The sequence below is a fragment of the Schistocerca nitens genome, chromosome 8 (genome assembly GCF_023898315.1).
Source record: "Schistocerca nitens isolate TAMUIC-IGC-003100 chromosome 8, iqSchNite1.1, whole genome shotgun sequence".
In the NCBI taxonomy this organism is placed as follows: Eukaryota; Metazoa; Arthropoda; class Insecta; order Orthoptera; family Acrididae; genus Schistocerca; species Schistocerca nitens.
The window spans coordinates 418,766,926-418,787,291 of record NC_064621.1 but is presented as its reverse complement, the minus strand read 5'-3'; the positions used below and the strand labels follow the sequence as shown (position 1 = coordinate 418,787,291).

Genomic DNA, 20,366 nt, shown 5'->3' with positions numbered 1-20,366 from the left:
TTACCAGCAACCATTAAGAGTTTAGTTTCAGACAAGGCACAATTTAAACATAATTTAAAAGAATTTTTGGTGACCAACTCCTTCTATTCCACCCATGGATTTCCCAACAAGTGCAGTAGACCATTTTAACGAAAATTTATTATACTTTAATTTTTGACAATACTTGGTTGTAACAGCCAAGTAACCACATACTGTGTGTATGGTGGATGTATGGAAAGCAGATGTAAGCCTTAAGTCTGTAAATAGTGGAAGTTTAATTTTAAATCTTGTACATAATTTGACTGTTCTTAACTGAGGATCATTAAAATAAATAATTTATTTTAATTTTTGACAATACTTGGTTGTAATAGCCAAGAAACTAGCAAATGTCTGAATGATTGATTTAATGAAAACAGGTGTAAGTATTAAACCTGTAAATATTAGAAGTTTAAGTTTAATTCATGTACTTAATTTTAATGTTTATTGACTGAGGATCATTAAAAGTAATGAAACTCAAGTTTTTCTAATTACATTTTTGTAATGTGTTTATCTGGCATGTTCCACACCCAGGAGGATGCCCTCTTTTGTGGGTCTATGGAATGAATAATTAATCTAATCTAATCTAACCTAATCACCGAAGTATGCCCCACAACATCATACACTCCTGGAAATTGAAATAAGAACACCGTGAATTCATTGTCCCAGGAAGGGGAAACTTTATTGACACATTCCTGGGGTCAGATACATCACATGATCACACTGACAGAACCACAGGCACATAGACACAGGCAACAGAGCATGCAAAATGTCGGCACTAGTACAGTGTATATCCATCTTTCGCAGCAATGCAGGCTGCTATTCTCCCATGGAGACGATCGTAGAGATGCTGGATGTAGTCCTGTGGAACGGCTTGCCATGCCATTTCCACCTGGCGCCTCAGTTGGACCAGCGTTCGTGCTGGACGTGCAGACCGCGTGAGACGACGCTTCATCCAGTCCCAAACATGCTCAATGGGGGACAGATCCGGAGATCTTGCTGGCCAGGGTAGTTGACTTACACCTTCTAGAGCACATTGGGTGGCACGGGATACATGCGGACGTGCATTGTCCTGTTGGAACAGCAAGTTCCCTTGCCGGTCTAGGAATGGTAGAACGATGGGTTCGATGACGGTTTGGATGTACCGTGCACTATTCAGTGTCCCCTCGACGATCACCAGTGGTGTACGGCCAGTGTAGGAGATCGCTCCCCACACCATGATGCCGGGTGTTGGCCCTGTGTGCCTCGGTCGTATGCAGTCGTGATTGTGGCGCTCACCTGCACGGCGCCAAACACGCATACGACCATCATTGGCACCAAGGCAGAAGCGACTCTCATCGCTGAAGACGACACGTCTCCATTCGTCCCTCCATTCACGCCTGTCACGACACCACTGGAGGCGGGCTGCACGATGTTGGGGCGTGAGCGGAAGACGGCCTAACGGTGTGCGGGACCGTAGCCCAGCTTCATGGAGACGGTTGCGAATGGTCCTCGCCGATACCCCAGGAGCAACAGTGTCCCTAATTTGCTGGGAAGTGGCGGTGCGGTCCCCTACGGCACTGCGTAGGATCCTACGGTCTTGGCGTGCATCCGTGCGTCGCTGCGGTCCGGTCCCAGGTCGACGGGCACGTGCACCTTCCGCCAACCACTGGCGACAACATCGATGTACTGTGGAGACCCCACGCCCCACGTGTTGAGCAATTCGGCGGTACGTCCACCCGGCCTCCCGCATGCCCACTATACGCCCTCGCTCAAAGTCCGTCAACTGCACATACGGTTCACGCCCATGCTGTCGCGGCATGCTACCAGTGTTAAAGACTGCGATGGAGCTCCGTATGCCATGGCAAACTGGCTGACACTGACGGCGGCGGTGCACAAATGCTGTGCAGCTAGCGCCATTCGACGGCCAACACCGCGGTTCCTGGTGTGTCCGCTGTGCCGTGCGTGTGATCATTGCTTGTACAGCCCTCTCGCAGTGTCCGGAGCAAGTATGGTGGGTCTGACACACCGGTGTCAATGTGTTCTGTTTTCCATTTCCAGGAGTGTACAATGGTAGACCAGAAGACTTCCTGCTGGTGACTCACATAGATTATATAAGTACCCTGGATGTTTATTTCTAAAGTTTTATATTATATATATTGTTATCTAAATTCTATGTTCTTTCAGTCATACAGTGAATAAAAATAAATTGTTTTAAATGAAATATTAGTTACCATAATGTTTTCTTGAGATTCTAGGCTTGTATCCGTGATTCTAATGACCCGTTTTTTGTAATCTGAAAGTACTGGTGATTTCGTCTGAGTCTTTCCAAAATGTGACTCCATATTTAAATTGAGAACAAAAGTAAGCATGATAAACACTATTTACTGTTTTGTAACTGTACATAATAGGTGGCAGATTTTGCTTAATTTTGCATTCAAATGTTCTGTGCATGTATTTCAATTGAAATTCCCGTGTAACAATAATCCCAAGATTTTAGCTGTTTTACTGTTACTGACTGTTTCAAATGTAAGCTGAAAAATTGTGGTTAATTTAAATAATTCAAAATATAAACTTTTTTTAGGTAATAACACTATTAATTACAGGTGGAGAGGAAAAATCTTCCTGAAAACCAAGCAAGACCTTTGACTGCAGAGGAAATAGCACAACGTCGCGAACAAGCAAGACATAGACATGCTCAAAAATCACTTGCAGGTACAACTACCTCAGAATAAAACAGTTTCAAAATTTCAGAATCCTTGTTAGTGCTAATATCATACTTTAATGACTATGTATAATTCAGATTTGCATATTAGAAGGTTAATAATGTTCCAGAAAGTCTTTCAGAATTTTTGAACTGCTTTCTGATAGTCAAACTGATTTTCACGTAAGAGTGCGTAGACTTTCTTTTCAATACTTCTGTGTGTTATTCTTGTCAGAAACTTGGATGCATGAGATATTAAGTTTATTGTGTGACATTTCTCACACTTATCTGCTCTTACTGTTGTAAGAATTGTGTGGATCATCCTTTTGTGAAAGTCTTGATGGTACGTCTCCAGTCTCATAGATACAGCACACCAGCTTGAATCATTGTCTGGTTGCCGCTACCCCCAGTGATTTTAAAAACTCCAAAGGATTGTTATTGTGGCTTTATTCAATTGCAAGCCTTCCAAAGCTCTGTTAAACTCTGACTTCAACTCTGGAACCCTTATATCTTCCAAATCAAATCCCATTTCTTCTTCCATCCTGTCATCAGATAAATCCTCCCTGTGGTAAAGACCTTGTATGTACACTTTCCACCTGTCTGCTCTTTCTCCTCTATGTTAAACAGTGCAATTTCCATTGCACTCTTAATATTAAAGTTTTTGCTTTTAATTACACTGAAGATTGTTTTGACTTCTCTGTATACTGAATCAGTCCTTCTGATCACTATTTATTTTTTGAATTCTTCACATTTTCCCTGCAGTCATTTCACCCTGACTTTCCTGCACTTCCAATTTTTTTAACTCCTTGGTGACTTTTATTGCCATATTTCTGTTTTTCCCAGGACATTTTTGTATTTCCACCCTTTTTCAGTCATTAAAGTATTTCTTGCATTATCCAAGGTTTCTTTGCAGTACCTTTCCTCTTACTGTAGTATTCACTATCACAGTATCTGCTGCCTTAGAGCAATTCAAATGTGTTTCATCATTCTTCAGTACTTCAGTATCTCATTTCTTTCCACCTTTATTCTTCCAGATCCAAATGACTTAAACTTATCTACACTTCATCATTATTAAACTATGATCTGAGTATATATCTTTTCCTGGGTATGCCTTACATTCCCATATACGATTTTGGAATCTCTGGAATTTTACCATGTTTGTGGGCCTTCTCCAAGTATATCTCATCCATTTGTGTTTTTTGAACAGTGTATTTGGTGCAAATACTTTCCCATAACTCTGTAATGTATTTCTTCTCCTATTGCTGCATTCCACTCTTCATGATTATTGAATCATTCTTGTCCTTTACGTGCTAAATTACCCATTCAGTATCCTCAGATATTTTCTCTGTCTCTCTGTCTTCTGCTTGTGATGTCAGCATGTATACCTGCAGCATTGTTGTTGGTAGTGGTTTGATGTCTGTTGTGACAAGAACAATCGTGTCACTGAATTGTTCACAGTAACTCATTCTCTGCCACACCTTCCTGCTTGTAATGAATCTCCTCCTGTTCTACCATCTTCTGTTGCTGTTGATATTGCCCAACAATTGTATGAACATAAATCCTTCTCTTATTTTCATTTCACTTTACTGTCCCTCACTACAATTAGATTGAGCCGTTCCATTTCCTTTTCAAATTTTCTGGCTTCCCACCACAGTCTTACTTCTGACATTCCATGCACAGACTTGTAGAATTCAACTTTTTGTTGGTTAGTCATTCTTTTCCTCATGGTTATTTCTTCCATGGCAGTCCTGTCTCGAAAATCTGAATGGGACCTAGTCCAGAATCTTTTGGCAATGGAGAGATCATCATTATACTTTTCCAATTACAGATGTCATGTTCCACCTTTTATGCAGCGCTTTCCAATTCCTTATGAATCCTTGTGCTATTGGTCATAGCTGATTCTTCTGCCTTTTAGGTGCAGTTTCCCGTCCCAAGGGCAAGTAGTTGCCATGAAACCCTGTCTGCTCCTCTGCCCTCTTTGCCAAGGCCATTGGCAGAATGAGAATGACTTGTTGTATGGAATGTCTTTGCCTGCCATTGCTAGTGTTTTTATTCAGAATTTAAGCAGTGGCATGTTTCGAACTCAGGACCCAGTGTGTTTTGCTTACTAATCGAAGACCTTACTCCTAGACCATGGTCATGACCTAAGAGGAATATATACAGTCATGCCTATGCCATAGCCATGGACATCTGCATCGCACCCTCCTACCAACCAGTTTGTGGGCTACCTAGAGGAAACTCTTCTAGTGACCAATAGTCCCCAACACCCTGTTTGTTCCTGGCCTGGATTCATTTGTGATATCTTCATGATCTGGATGCTGGGTGAAGACATGCTCAACTCATTCATGCACAGCCTCAACACCTTCTCCTCCATTTGCTTCACCTGGTCCTCCTCAATCCGATTTGTTGCCATCATGAATGTTGACCTCCACATCTGTCTGTATGAAGCCCACTACCTGTCAACAGTAACTGCAATTTGACAGCTGTCAACCTTCCACACTAAAAATTCTCTCTCATATAGTCTGGTCAGTTGTGGATGGCACATCTGCAGTGGCAAACTATCCCCCTTCCAGTATGCAGAAGGTCTTATTAAGGCCTCCAGTGATAGGTTTTACCACCCAAACCTAGTCCACAGACAATTTCCCATGCCATATGTACCCATATGGGCCCCAAACTCTCTAACCATTCCCAGCATCCCACAACCAGGGCTTTTAATTATCATTATGCCTCGAAATGAGGAATGCCCTACCCACAGTTCTTCCCACCCCTCCCAAAGTGGTATTCCACTGACCACCCAATCTACGTAATATACTAGCCTATACTGTGATTGTACTTACTGCCATTGCATTATCACATCAGTCATAGCCCTTTGGAAGACCCAGGTGCAAGACCTTACCTATATACCCACCCGGAACATCCTATTCTGGTCCCTCACAGGCTTATCCTGTCCTATCCAATCCTGTCAGATGCAAGGCCACATGTGAGAACTGTCATAATATATACTTGCTCTGTTGTAATTTTTACACAGCATTTTATCGGGGTATGGCCACCATCTAATTGTTCTCCCGAATAAATGGAAATCGCCAAACTGATGAGGAGCAGAGTTGGCCACCTAGTAGCAGAAGATATTGCTGAGCACAGCGTGCTCAATGAACAGGAAAACAAAATTTTGATCTTACGTATTTCTCATTTTTTCAGAGCATTATTTTCACTATATTTTTAGTTATTTTTGCCTTTTAAACATAGATTTATTGTTGATTGTTTCATGGCCTGCAGTAATTCTGTACATTATTTTATGATTTTTGTTGCAACAGTATTATTTTGTGAAGAGAAACGCAGAGTCAGTTGAGGGATTACTGCTAGTGGTGTTTATCATACTCTCCTGACTCAAGTATGTTCTCCCAATGCCTTTGTCCATTCCTAGGTGTTGTATAGAAATATGTATATATTCTCCTTTGCTTTGACTTCGCTAAATCTGCCACATAATGGTTTCATATGTTACACGTTCCATATGCAGAACATTCTGACTAAATTGTTGTTCTTCACCATTGTAACAGTCATGCTGTAGTAATTATGAGACAGGATTCACATCCAAGGAGACTCAAATTTAATGAATTTCTGCAAACACATTATTTCCTCAAAGAAAGTATAGCACACCAATAGTTACAGTCACTATAAAGATCTGTATGGTTCCTGCTATATTAGTTTGCCATTATCATTGTGCAGAGTATCTGGGGAGATAATTAAAAAGTCCTTACTGTGCAGCCTAAAGTTATTTCCAGTGTGAGCATTCCATATCAAGAGAATCTAAGTATGTAGAAAAGAAGTCCAGTTGTTTATAGAGCAGCAAGGAGAAAATCAGAACAATTCACACCAGACAATGAACTGCATGAACTTGCTGGTACATCCACTTATAAATTGGTCTGCAGACCAACAGCCAAGGAAAAGCTACTATGATGTTCTGTCATGTGTACTCATTGCTCACTTGAATCATCACTTATATGAACATTGGTGGACATGAATGCAATTTCTGTTGGCACTGCACTGTCTATGGCCAGTTGAAGGAATTTGTAAGACAGCCAAAATGTTTTGTGCTGACTGGAATACTAATGGGTTAAAATCCATTTCTGGCCATTTTAGAGCAAAGCTGAAGAGAAATTAATCTATAAGGACATGAAACTAAGGATTTGATAATGGGAAGTTCTGGTAGAATGTAAGTAATTTGGGACTGAAGGTGCCAACTCACTGAATATTAGAGATGAGTTCTTGACAGCTACACAAACAAGACTGGAAACTTGCTAGGTTTCGGAAGGATCCTTTTCTGAGCTAAATTACACATACACAAACATGCATACTCACACACAGACACACACCTATATTGCTAAATTGTGCCAGCTGGCAACTCAGTGTCAGGACTGTAGTTCTATTGTTTGACTGGTGTGAGGAATTGAAATGAAATGAAATGATCATATGGCATTGTCGGCCAGGAAGCCCCATGCTGGGGAGTTCGGCCGCTGTATTGCAAGTCCTTTTTAGTCGATGCCACTTCGGCGACTTATGGGTCAATGATGATGAAAATGATGATGGAGGACACACAACACCCAGTCCCCTGCTGGGAATCGAACTCGGGCCCCTTGCGTGGTAGGCGGTGTGAGGAATTGTGTTGGGTGTAGTGAGCTAGGGAAGAAAGTCAGGGAGTAGGATAGAGGGTTGGTGAGGTATAGTTAGGATGTGGGAGTGAGAGACAGCAGGAGCATGGGATGGGAATGTGATATGGGCAGTGACACTAGTGAGCTCATGCAGCACATAATAATGATGATGTGGAGGAATGAATTGGCTGAGAGTGACTGAACAGAGGAAGGAGAGACTGTAGGGAAGAGGGCTTAGGTGCAGGATAAGTGAAATTAGGATTCTGGGGCAGGGGGTTTCCAGATATTGAGCCCTGGAGTATTACAAGAGTGAAGGATGTGTTGCAAGGACAATTCACATCTATGTAATTCTGAGAAGCTGCTGTTGGAGGGAAGGATCCAGATGGCATGGATTGTAAAGCAGCCATTGAAATCTAGTATGTTGTCCTCCTCAGTGTGTTCCCCCATTGGATGGTCAACTCCTTTTGGCCACACTTTAGATGTGGCCATTCATGTGGGTGACAAGCGTCCGGTAGTCATTCCCACAAAAATGCTGTGCAGAAATTGCAACAGAGCTGATATATGACACGAGTGCTTTCACAGGTGACCCACTCTGTGATAGGATAGGATAACTTGTGAAAGGACCAGAGTAGGGTGTGCTGTCTGGGCATATCAGATATGCCTTGCACCGGGATCTTCCACATGGATATGACCCATGTGACAATGAGACGAGAGTGGGTGTGGCATGAGGATGAACTAGGATATTGTGGAAATTGGGTGGGCAATGGAACAGCACTTTGAGAGGGGTGGATAGGACTGTGGGTAACATATTCCTCATTTTTAAATATAATGATAAGTAGTCAAAGCCCCAGCTTAGAATGGGGTTTAATTGTTACAGTCCAGGGTGATACTGATGATGATTGGAGTGCTCCTTTGCAGCTGGTCCTTGGAAGTGGTTGAGTGATTAGAGGATATGGCATGGAAAATCTTTCAGTGACCTGGGCTCAGTGGACAATGCCTGTCTGTGCAGATCTTAGTGAGACCTTCAACATTTTTGGGTAAGAGAATTCTTATCACTGCACTCAACGGATGGCCAGAATATATGAAAGTGTCTTTTGACATCGAAGGAATGACAGCTATCAAAATGCAGGTGTACTGTTAATATGGACAGAGATGTGAATGGAACCATCATAGAAGTGGAAGACCACATCCAGTAAGGTGACACATTGGACTGAGGAGGGCCACAAGAAGCAAATGGGGGAGAAGGGTTTAGGCTGTGGAGGAATGAGGATAGTGTTTCTTTACTCTGGACCCTGGTCAGGAAAACATTGTCAATGAACATGAACAAAACAAGGGGGTTTGGAGCGTTTGGGGCAAGGAAGGTTTTCTCTTGAGAGCCCACAAAAAAATTGGCGTAATTCAGTGGTATGTGGGTGCCCATGGCCATTTGTTTGTATATCTTCCCCTTAAAGGAGAAGCAGTGTGTGTAGGATCTAATTAGATATATAAGGAATGAAGTGGTATTCAGTTTCAATGGTTTGATTTGAAATGTTGCTTTATGGTCTGTGCCATCTGTATCTTTCCCACCAAATCGGTTTTTCTGAACCGCATTGATGAGAGTTGCATTGTATCTTTCATTCCTGCCCACAGTTTCCACTACACTCCTGCCCCAAATTCACCTCTACCCTGCCCTAGCACCCTAGCTTGACTCATTCTGCAGCCACACCCGAATATCCTCCCTCCCACCCTCCAGTCTCGACATTCTCTGTTCTGACACCTCCTCCAAATCCACAATGTCGTCATTGTTGCACAAACTCTGTAGTGTTGGTACTGATGTCACATTCCTATCCTGTGAAAGTGCTATCACTTCTTCCTGCTTCCCACTCTGTGCACTTCCTGCCTCCCTTCCAGCCATCTACCACATCACAAACTTCACTTCTACTTTGCACCTCCCTTCTCCCCTAAACAATCTAGGATTAATTATTATAATTATCAGTTCGATAGGATTCATACTAGTCATAATCTGTTGTTAATATACTTTACAGAAGTAACCAGCAGTGGTTGCTACTGCTTGTTATTGTGTAACTTGACTCATCCCACATCCCCAAAGGCTCTCTTTTAAGATGGGTTTGATGGAACATGACCTGTGAATGAATAAATGAAAAAAGAAAGCACACTTCACCACCTGACACAACCACCTCTCACCCCAGTCAAACTGCAGAGCTGCATTCCTGGCACTGTGCATTCAGCTGGCATTCTGTAACTATACACACACACACACAGAGAGAGAGAGAGAGAGAGAGAGAGAGAGAGAGAGATAGAGAGAGAGAGATAGAGATAGAGAGAGAGAGAGAGAGAGAGAGAGAGAGAGAGAGAGAGAATGTGTGCGTGTGTAAAAATGATTTATTTGTAACCTGGCAAAGTTTTCAGTCCTGTTTATGTGCCTTGTGCTAACCCAATTGATTATTTCCTCATGCACAAAAATGTTATGTATTATCCTATAAAATTGTGGTGGGAAAATTCAAAACTGATATCAGATTATACTGGCAGAAGTAAAGCTGTGAGGACAGGGCGTGAGTTGTGCTTGGGTAGCTCAGTTGGTAGAGCACTTGCCCGCGAAAGGCAAAGGTCCCGAGTTCGAGTCTCGGTCCGGCACACAGTTTTAATCTTCCAGGAAGTTTCATATCAGCGCATACTCCGCTGTAGAGTGAAAATTTCATTCTAGTGATATCAGATTAGTTTACTTACATCCATTGTAGTGTACTGTTTTTCATTTGTTCCTATTTCTTATGAGAATAAGTGAGGTGGTTCATAACCTGGAGTAGAATTTCACAGGTTTATCTCAGTGCATCTCTGTTAAACCATTTGTAACCTTTTAATCCCTATTGTCTACATCTGACCATATGGAGATTCCCCTTCCTTACTATTTACTATTGTACTGAATGCTTTGTATTCATAGATTTGTAGGACATAAATGCAGGCTAACTTCAGTGTCAGTCTGTGACATTTACTGAAGCTGCAGGCAACAGACTTTACTTCCAGTTACTTTTGCATTATGCTATCATTGGAATCACATTTTACAGTTTTTGTTTAGAATGAGTTTAACAGATCACTCTGTAGTCACCAGATTTGAACATACCTTTCCTTCCATTCCTCCTTCCAGTACCCATTACCCAGCCAACACCATATCAAGACTGGTATGATCCTTCTTCAACTTCACAGAGAACCAATCATCCCTTATATAGGTTATTATTATGATGGCATCACCACTCCCAAAAGTTTTTTAAAAATGCTGCCAACTCCACCTCTGGAAGTAATCTGTGTACCCCTTTTGCCTGCAATTAATGTAATCTCATGGTCAGATGTGGGATTGCTTCTTAAAGTGTTAGCACGTCGTATCTCTGAGGTGGGACATGAGAACCAGCCTAGTACATACCTAGGTGGATGTGGAAAACTGCTTATAAACCACATCACATTAATCTGTGAGGTAGATTATGGTGTGCCTCCCCATGTCGTGGAAGTGGGCACTTCAACATGCTTGGCTATCCGGGCAAGTTTCAACATACCTTTATGAATATGTATTATACCATTAAATATAGCCATAATTTTATCTTCTCTGATGCATTCACCAAGATGTTTTCGTAAGTTGGAAAGTTGTTTATTAGTATCCTCACTGAAAAATATTTTTCAGTTCCTTCTTCCTTCCCTCTCTCTATCATTTCTAACTTCACTGTTAACTTCATACCATGTTTCTTATCATTTCATGTAGTTTTGTGAACACTTAGACTTTTCTTCATAGTCTTTACACATGTTTCATATTCTTTTATTGTGCTCCCTCCAATGTTATTGTCATCAACCAAAGGCCAAACACCAATCTTGCTTCCTTTATTTATTTACTTTGCATATTATTTCCTGACTTCTGATCAAAGTTGTTGCATTACATTTTTATCTTACCTTTCTTGTTTCTGTAGTTTGTAGATTTTATATTTCTTTGTTCACTGAATTTGTTATGACTTAAAGTTTCTTTGACAATGAAGTCAGTAGATGAAGCAATGACTCATACGGGACACAGATAGGGAACATTAAATGGCAATGACCTTTTGAATTTAACTGAATCTTTGATCCTGTGATGTTGTGTACAGTAAACATAGGTGTAATATAGAACTTGGCAAAACAGAAAAGTTCATTATTATTTCTAAAGGACCAACCATTTTGATTACACCCTCTAACACAATTAATTAATGAAGAACAATATACACAAATTTAAATTTGTAAATACTCTATAACATTATAAAATTCATTTTGCTCCTGATAGTATTTGAATTGTTTTGGAAAGTTAGCATATTGTTTTGGAAAGTTAGTGCCATGTTACTATCATGCAGGTTTCTAGGCAGACTTCTTAGTAACTTAATACCTGGTACTGTTTCCATTGCATATGTCATATACGTTTAATTGTCAGTGAAAATATATATTTTCTGTATATTAGCATAGACTTAAAATTGTATCTACTTGTGAGTGCTTTTTCAGTTTCTGGCTCTCATCTGCAGTATCAATGTCTGTCCATTTTCCTCTGTTGTTGTGTTGAAAACTGGCTTGGTTATGTGACTCCTGAGTAAAATTTACAGTGTTGTTTTATACTCTTCAGAAAATTTCTGCTTCGTTACACAGCAAATTTCTTAAATTTGGTTTAGAGCTTGAGTTATGTGATTTTCTTTCTAGAAGTGGATTCAGAAGGAATGAGGCCACTAAGTGACACTGAAGCACAACAAACAAAGAACAAAGAGGATACAGAGGACATTAAAGTTGAAGACACTAAACCTGGTGGGCAAGAAAGTGAAGATGTATTTATGGCATTTGCAAGGGTATATAGTGGTACATTAAAAGTTGGAGAAGATGTCTTTGTCTTGGGACCCAAGCACAACCCACAGACAGCACTAGAAAAGGTGAGGAATATGTTGCTCTTTTTAAAAATATAAGCTATAATTTTTCCTTTAGGTTAAGTTCTTGTTTTTTTCACATTTCTGAAATAAATACATTCTTAAACAACTGTGTTGTGTTGGAGAGAGAGTGCTGCTGTTAGCATGGTGGATGAAGTAGTTCAGTGTGCTGTGGGGATGAGATGTTGGCAAACATGTTATTGGCCAGAGGCTCAGCAGTAGCAGTGGATAGAAAGGCCACAGTGTAGCAAATCACCAGCAAGAATAGTCTGTCAGCAACTATACCATCCAGAGCCATCTTCAAGCTGTAGCATACAGAAAATGCCGACCCCCATCCCTTGCATGTACCTGTGCTCATTAGATACCAAAGAGCACAAGAATTAGAAACAGTGCAGAATCACAATTATTGGATGTGCATAGCATGAAACAAGATCATGTCACATAACTTAGTGTACATGTTGGTAGACATTGATGTCAGTGTACTCTGGCAGTACATTGTGCCACCATCAGGGTCTCATGTGGTTGCAAGGGAGATGTAATCACAGGATAAAATGGGGCTCTGATATGTCAGCCATCATCATTCACCATTGAAGACAGGAACCTACAGCCTGATCATTTGCATCCATTTTTTTCTCTTCAGTATCACATAGACAATTGATATCCTCACCAGTTGGTGAACTGAGCTAGAATTATTTGAGGAACAGCCAAGGGTTGTTACATGTTCCTCAGACTCACTTGATCTCAGCCCTATTAAGCACATCTAGGATACCATCAAGTGGGATGAGAGTGCTATGAAGTCCCTCTGATCAATCTCTGTGAATTGTGATTGGTCAGTTGAACTGTCATGGATCATGATGGGAATCCATTGTTTTTGGTGTCTAAAGGAGTCTGTGCTATGACACATTGTTGCTGCCATCAGAGTGGAAGGGAGTGGTGGTACACGTTGGTGGCTGAATGTATCTAATTCAATTCTACATGCGTATAATAAGTTACATTTATTTTACTTGCATTTAATATATCCACATAACAAAGTGTACTTTTATACAAACAATCTAAAAAAAAAGCTTTATTTTAAAGAAGATACCAAAACAGACTACTCAACTCTCCAGAACTGGTACTCCCTGTCCATCAACCCAGCCACCTTTTTATTTATTCATTTGTTATTGTTTGACCATTTGTATGGAATTTTATCTTTATTTTTTTAAGTAAAAAAGTCACAGGAGGTGTAACCATGTGGTGTTACACAGTCCTATGCATCAGAGTGTCACAGAGAAGTGATACTGCATACCTGTCCCATTTCTTTCATTTCTGAGGGTATTGCTAATATGCATTAAACTGATGAAGGTATATAGACTGTGGAACTTGACCATGTCTATAAATTTTCTTTACAATATTGTAGATCTATGGTAATCAGATTCAGAAGGATGTAACTTGCTTTAGTTATTCAAAGATGTAGAGGCTTACATATTATAGAGTAGCATGGAGAATGGAGAACTACATAAACCAGTCTTTAAGCACATAGGTCTATAGTATCCAGATTCAGAAGTGTGTAAGTTGCATTAGTTATTCAAAGATGCAGAAGCTTACATAGGACAGAGTAGTATGGAGAATGGAAAACTACATAAACCAGTCTTCGGACTGAAGACCATGACAAGAACAACAGATCTTTGAGAATAGAGTGACAATTTTAAGCATTGTTGTAAACAGTTTTATAAATTTTGACTTCACCTGTTCTGTAATATTTTAGTATGGGTACTAAGGAGTCCAGTTTTGAGTATCCTACAAAAATAAAAATGATCATCATCACTGTAATAGTTGACTATCAAGAAACAGATCAACTAAGACAGGGTACTGTTCACACTTCTCAAAACTGAATGTAACACATCTCATATGTAATGAGAGGGAAAAAATGTGGAACTTACAGAACACATTGAATATATTATGTGAGAAAATACAACTGTATTTAACTGGATGAAAGTACTTCATCTCTTAATCCTAGAAGAAAGAGAAAAACAAAAAACAACTTAAAAAGATAAAGTCTTCATATCCAGATTTCACAGCATTTGTGAACATGCTGACTCTTTGCTGTCCTCTGTGACTTTTATTATGCTCGATACCAAATTTACCTCTATATGTATATGAACAACTAGTTTTCATTGAAAAAAATGGAGGAGAAGTTTGCAAGAACAGGAGGTTAAACAATGCACTTATTGTTCAATGAAGTTCCACTTTAGGCCAGTTCACTTCATCTAATACTTTTCCTTGTAGAAATAACATCTTAGAAACTGCAGTGGCTGAAATGAAATCAATAATCTTGACGCTGTTCAGTTGCTTTTTCATTATCTTATTTTATGGTAACCATTTTCAGCTGTGCTCTCTTCAGACCAGAATGTTATTTTGGTGGCAACAAAGGCAGCAATGAAGTAGCAGTTTCTGTATTAGACACCAGGGGACTGTGTCAACTTGTCAAGTTGTCTTGTTTACACAGCTGACTAATGTCCAGTACAGCAGACCACTATTTCGTTGGTGCCTGCACTGCCACTGCAACAACAATCTGGTCTGATGGTGGCATGGCTAAAACTAGTTACCAGAAAATAAAATAATAAAAAAGTGAGTAGATTCCATCACAGAAGTATGATTCTGGAAGGTCTTTACACATAGTCATTGAACTGAAAATATTTTCAATCTGAAATTTCTTTGCATATGGGAATAAGAGGGGTTCAGTGTGTGCCAAATCTAGTGTATCGGTTGTAAGTCCCAACAATTTGTATTTCAAATTCTTTTCTCTGAAGAGAGTCAGATTAGGTCTCTTCTGATGTAGTTTTTCATTGAAGTAACCCAGAAGACTTGTGTAAGTCATCAATATGAAGAGTTGCTTTTGCACCTCTAGGAAACATTGGTTGTTTTCATACTTGATAAAATCAACTCAGGCAGTTTTGGTGCTGGGACACTGGCCTCCATCAGTAGTGTAAGCATTACCTGTACTAAAGTACATTTGGTATATTTGCCTCCATTCAATCTGGCTGAAGAGTTGGTGGTGGGGACAGTTTACTGCTAATAATGTGGTCCACACCAGATTTGCATTCACACATTTTAATTGCACTTAGATGTTGATTGAACTGCAGTTTATGGCAAATTAAACTTCATCTGTTTAAATTATGTACAGCTAAATAGCTAGCTACATACTACACTTGTTTGATGTCCTATTATGTGATTGTTAATGTGCAGTAACCTAACATGGGAGTGACTCGAAAGTTCACATGTGACAAGGAATGTGTAACACAGTCACTGTACAAAGTTCTTAAATCACTGTCCTTGAAGTCATAACAGTTATATTGATACAAAGATAATGTGCACAGCAAATGTAACTATTGGAAATAACACTGTTCACATTATGATCCTGTTGTCACAATAAGCATTGGTCATTATTAGAAGATTAACACAGTTCATGAAATTAATTGCTGGTTCACAGTCAGTCACTATACTATGGAGCAAACTCACGGACATGAAATTTGGATAAATCGTCATACATGTTCTGATTTGTTACCTGTACTAAATCGTCTGCAGCACACTATCCTGTATTTTTGGGCCTATATTTTACTCCATTCAAACTCACCACGAACTAGCCTAAAATGGCTTCCAAACTGCCTCTTATATATATTTGCAGTAATTAAAACTAAAGCTGGCTGTTATTGATTGTTGCATTTTCTTAATTTACAATTAAAGATTTATGTTTCTGAGTAACTGAATAGTGGATGGTGTAGCAGTAATTTTTAAGTTGATTAAAAGATGCACTGTCTAGCTGCTAGATAGTGATAACATCTGTGACAATGATCAAAGATAGTGAGACCAAAGATGATTATTAATGAGCAGTACACTGTGCACTAATTAATTGGTGGGACTGATGACCACAGATGTTAAGTCCCATAGTGCTCAGAGCCAATTAATTGGTAACTGACTGACTGTGTTGAGATCTGAAAGAGACCAGATGCATATGATGACCTGTGTAAAAAATGTACACATGCCAAATATTATTAACCTTGTGAATGTATTAAAAAAAGGTTGTGTGTGAAAATATAGTCAGCAAAGTTTTGAAAATTACATCATAAAAGTACATCATAATAAATGCTTGGATGATTGGGAGGACCTGCAAGGATGCCAGTAATAATAGAGAGAAACACCAACATGCCACCACAGCGTCAAAGAGGTATAAGAAATCATTTGAAGAAAGAACATAAGAACATTATAATTTTTATATCTATGAATTCATAACGAATTATTATAGTTCAATTTTTTTCTTCATTAGTTTCAGTGACTATTCAGATATCCAAAACGCCTTCTTTATCCAATAATATATTCAAGAATAATCTTAAAAACTAATTTAACCCTTTAAATAATGTTTCCCTTGCCATTTCCAAATCCTTTTCTCATAATTTTACAATAGATATTAGTTTAAACTAGTACTTTTATATATTATAGTAATTTCTGTAGAATTACTCTGGCTAGTTTGCCTAAAAATTGGATTATATTTCAGTAAAAATATTTTAACTAAGTATGTTGTTATTACAGAATTAAATGAGCATGAATTGTATTAACATATTTTTGTAATTAACTGTACAAACATGATATTTACATGCATTTTTCATCTACTCTAACGGGAACTTAGTAATCATGTATACGTCCACTAATGGACAATGACAAGGAAATCTAAACTTACTGATGTTTTGTAATTAGTACAGTTTTTTGGCAAACTATGTGTCTCATTATCTCTTGATAACCAAAGGAATGTGATAAATGATAAAGTAAGGGTTGAAGCCCTGAGTCAATATTTGGTATCTTTATATACTGTGGACATGTCATCTAGATGACCATATCGAAAATATCACAAAATTTGGAAAAAAATAATACTAAGTTGGAATGGGAGGGGAGGGGTGGCATTGGGAGGGGAGGGGAAGGGGGAAAGAAAAAGGATCCTCTTGCTTTGTTGCACATTCATTTACTGTTCGTTTCTAGTATGAAACTGATACATAAAATAAGATGGTTTCTTTAAAACTGATTCTAACATTGACAATAAATTTGTTTTAGCATTTGCTTTTGATCAGCAGCATTTTTGCATAAAACTGTGCCATAGTTAATTCGTAATTTTCACACTATTTTGTATGATATGTCTGTTATGTTCAAACAAATTTCTGGCTTCCAGCCTGTCATTGTTTAATTCATTGCACAATATTTCGACTGAGCACCCACCAGTCAAAATATTGTACAATGAATTAAATGAGAACTGGCTGCAAGCCCAAAATTTGTTTAAGCATTCAATTTGTTGGGAAAATTTTAAAATGTCGTTTGTGTTAGATATGTCACACACCTTTAATTTCTGATCATCCAGTGCCACATTGGGCACTTTTTTGATGGCTCAACACTGGAGACAGTTTTGGAACCTCCTTCACATGGATCATATTCAAATCTGGTTGTCTTCTTTTGAAAATGAAAGAGCAGATGATTTAGAAATCTCCACCAACTTTTGATTAACCTTGATTGATAATAAACTGTCCAGAACAAATAATCTTATGATAGTTTGTTTGGTTAGTTTATTTATTTCAGTGAAACTTCCAGTGTAGGTACTTTGGTAAGCAATAGCAACAAAATTATCTGGAGATCAAGTTAACACTTGATTTGTTTATTATATATCATATATCAAAATAATAAAAACAGAATTTTGTTAACATCAGTGTCATCTCTGAGAAATTTTATTTTTGCCCTTATGGCTATAAAATATCCTTGAAATATAAGTACACATTTTTATATCTTTTCCTATATAATTTCTTTTATATTAGAAAACAGCTGCATGATACATCCAATGCTGTAGCTGTGCTCTGTGTATTCTGTATGTACTATTCACATTTTTGCCTTCATTCTGATTTCACAACTTCCAACATAACAATATTCTGAAATAAATTACAAGTTGGTATCTGTAGTTTTTTTCGTTTGTTGCTGACAGGAAGAAAATAAGGAAGAAGTGGATCCTAGTCTCACCTTGAAGGATTTGAAACCTGGGCAGCACTTAACAAGAGCTCGGATTTGTCAGCTGTACATTCTCATGGGACGAGAGTTAATGCCTGTAACAGAAGCACCTGCAGGAAATGTAATAGGTATATGCTCTGGCTTCCAGGCTAATGGTTTCTTTACACACTTACTTTAGTACCTAGATTTCTCTTAACTTTGTTTATCAAGCTGTTATATTCTTTTGTCTGCAAGGAGTATTATAAAGTTAGGATCAGTTTTTAGATGGTGGACTGCGGTTCCTTCTGTGGATGTAAGGTTAGTTTGCATGTTTGAGGGATTTGGGGAATGGTGGTGAGGCAAGGTTTGAGGTTAAAAAATTATGGAAAGTTAACAGGGGGCAGTTTGGGGGCAGTGGGGGTGAATTATGGTTGGATGGAGGAATGAATTGAGTCAGGCAAGGTTCAATATTGGTCTTTGGTTGAGTCTGTATACTTTGTCCGCAGGTAGGATTATAAGGTCAGGATTAGTTTTTAAATGGTGGACTGCAGTTCTTTCTGTGGATGTAAGGTTAATTGGCAGATTGAGGGTGATGTTATACTCATTTGTGTGCTGTGAATTTTTCCTTTTTTCTGTCTCTTTCTTTACTGTACTTTACTTGCGGAAGTATATAGTAACACCATTACCCATATGGTAGTACATGATTTTCCATAACGTTAACCTGATGGATAGACAGTAACCATGCAAAGCCTTTCATATCCATTTTTTCTAGCTCATTTTTGGCCACAAGATTGCTAAATTTCTTTAGACTCAAAATGCAGGTCATACCTCTACATTACATAAAGACAGTATGTGATGTATGAAAATAGATTTTTCTGATACTGGGAAGTCATGAATGAAGCACAAATAATAAGGGTATATAAGTACCCACTCATCATACTGTCAACCGAAAGGTTGGTGGTTCGAGCCCACCCGGGTCGCCACCAACCATCTGCAGCATTGTCGACAGGACTGACTGCGGACCTTTGGTACAGAGCCAAGTGGAGGGTCTGAATCAGAGGCTGAGACGGTTCTGCGACCATGTGGGCTGCAGATTCCTCGACTTGTGCCATAGGGTAGTGGGGTTTCGGGTTCCGCTGGATAGGTCAGGAGTCCACTACACCCAACAGGTGGCTACACGGGTAGCAGGCGTTGTGTGGCGTGGACTGGGTGGTTTTTTAGGTTAGATGGCCATGGGCAAGTACAGAAAGGGCAACAGCCTCAAAGGGTGCGTGGCAAAGTCAGGACATGCGGGGACCAAGCAGCAGTCGGTATTGTAATTGTAAACTGTTGAAGGTGCATTGGTAAAGAACCGGAACTTCAAGCGCTGATAAAAAGCACCGAAGCTGAAATCGTTTTAGGTACGGAAAGTTGGCTGAAGCCAGAGATAAATTCTGCCGAAATTTTTACAAAGGCACAGACGGTGTTTAGAAAGGATAGATTGCATGCAACCGGTGGTGGTGTGTTTGTCGCTGTTAGTAGTAGTTTATCCTGTAGTGAAATAGAAGTGGATAATTCCTGTGAATTATTATGGGTGGAGATTATACTCAACAACCGAGCTAGGTTAATAATTGACTCCTTTTACCGACCTCCCGACTCAGCAGCATTAGTGGCAGAACAACTGAGAGAAAATCTGGAATACATTCACATAAATTTCCTCAGCATGTTATAGTCTTAGGTGGAGATTTCAATTTACCACATATAGACTGGGACACTCAGATGTTTAGGACGGGTGGTAGGGACAGAGCATCGAGTGACATTATACTGAGTGCACTATCTGAAAATTACCTCGAGCAATTAAACAGAGAACCGACTCATAGAGATAACATCTTGGATCTACTGGCAACAAACAGACCCGAACTTTTTGACTCTGTAAGTGCTGAACAGGGAATCAGTGATCATAAGGCCATTGTAGCATCCCTGAAAATGGAAGTAAATAGGATTATAAAAAAAGGGAGGAAGGTTTATCTGTTTAGCAAGAGTAATATGAGGCAGATTTCAGACTACCTAACAGATCAAAACGAAAATTTCTGTTCCGACACTGACAATGTTGAGTGTTTATGG

General features: G+C 39.3%; 1 protein-coding gene across 2 annotated transcripts in view; it reads left to right on the top strand.

Annotated features, from left to right (window-relative positions):
* Nucleotides 1-20,366, top strand: part of LOC126199308 (elongation factor-like GTPase 1) — a 630,571-nt gene that overhangs the window by 112,692 nt on the left and 497,513 nt on the right. For both annotated transcript variants that reach the window (XM_049936141.1, XM_049936142.1), the window contains 3 exons: nucleotides 2,601-2,709; nucleotides 12,046-12,269; nucleotides 18,262-18,412. In XM_049936141.1, the coding sequence (XP_049792098.1) occupies nucleotides 2,601-2,709; nucleotides 12,046-12,269; nucleotides 18,262-18,412 (484 nt within the window). The remainder of the gene's footprint in view (nucleotides 1-2,600; nucleotides 2,710-12,045; nucleotides 12,270-18,261; nucleotides 18,413-20,366) is intronic.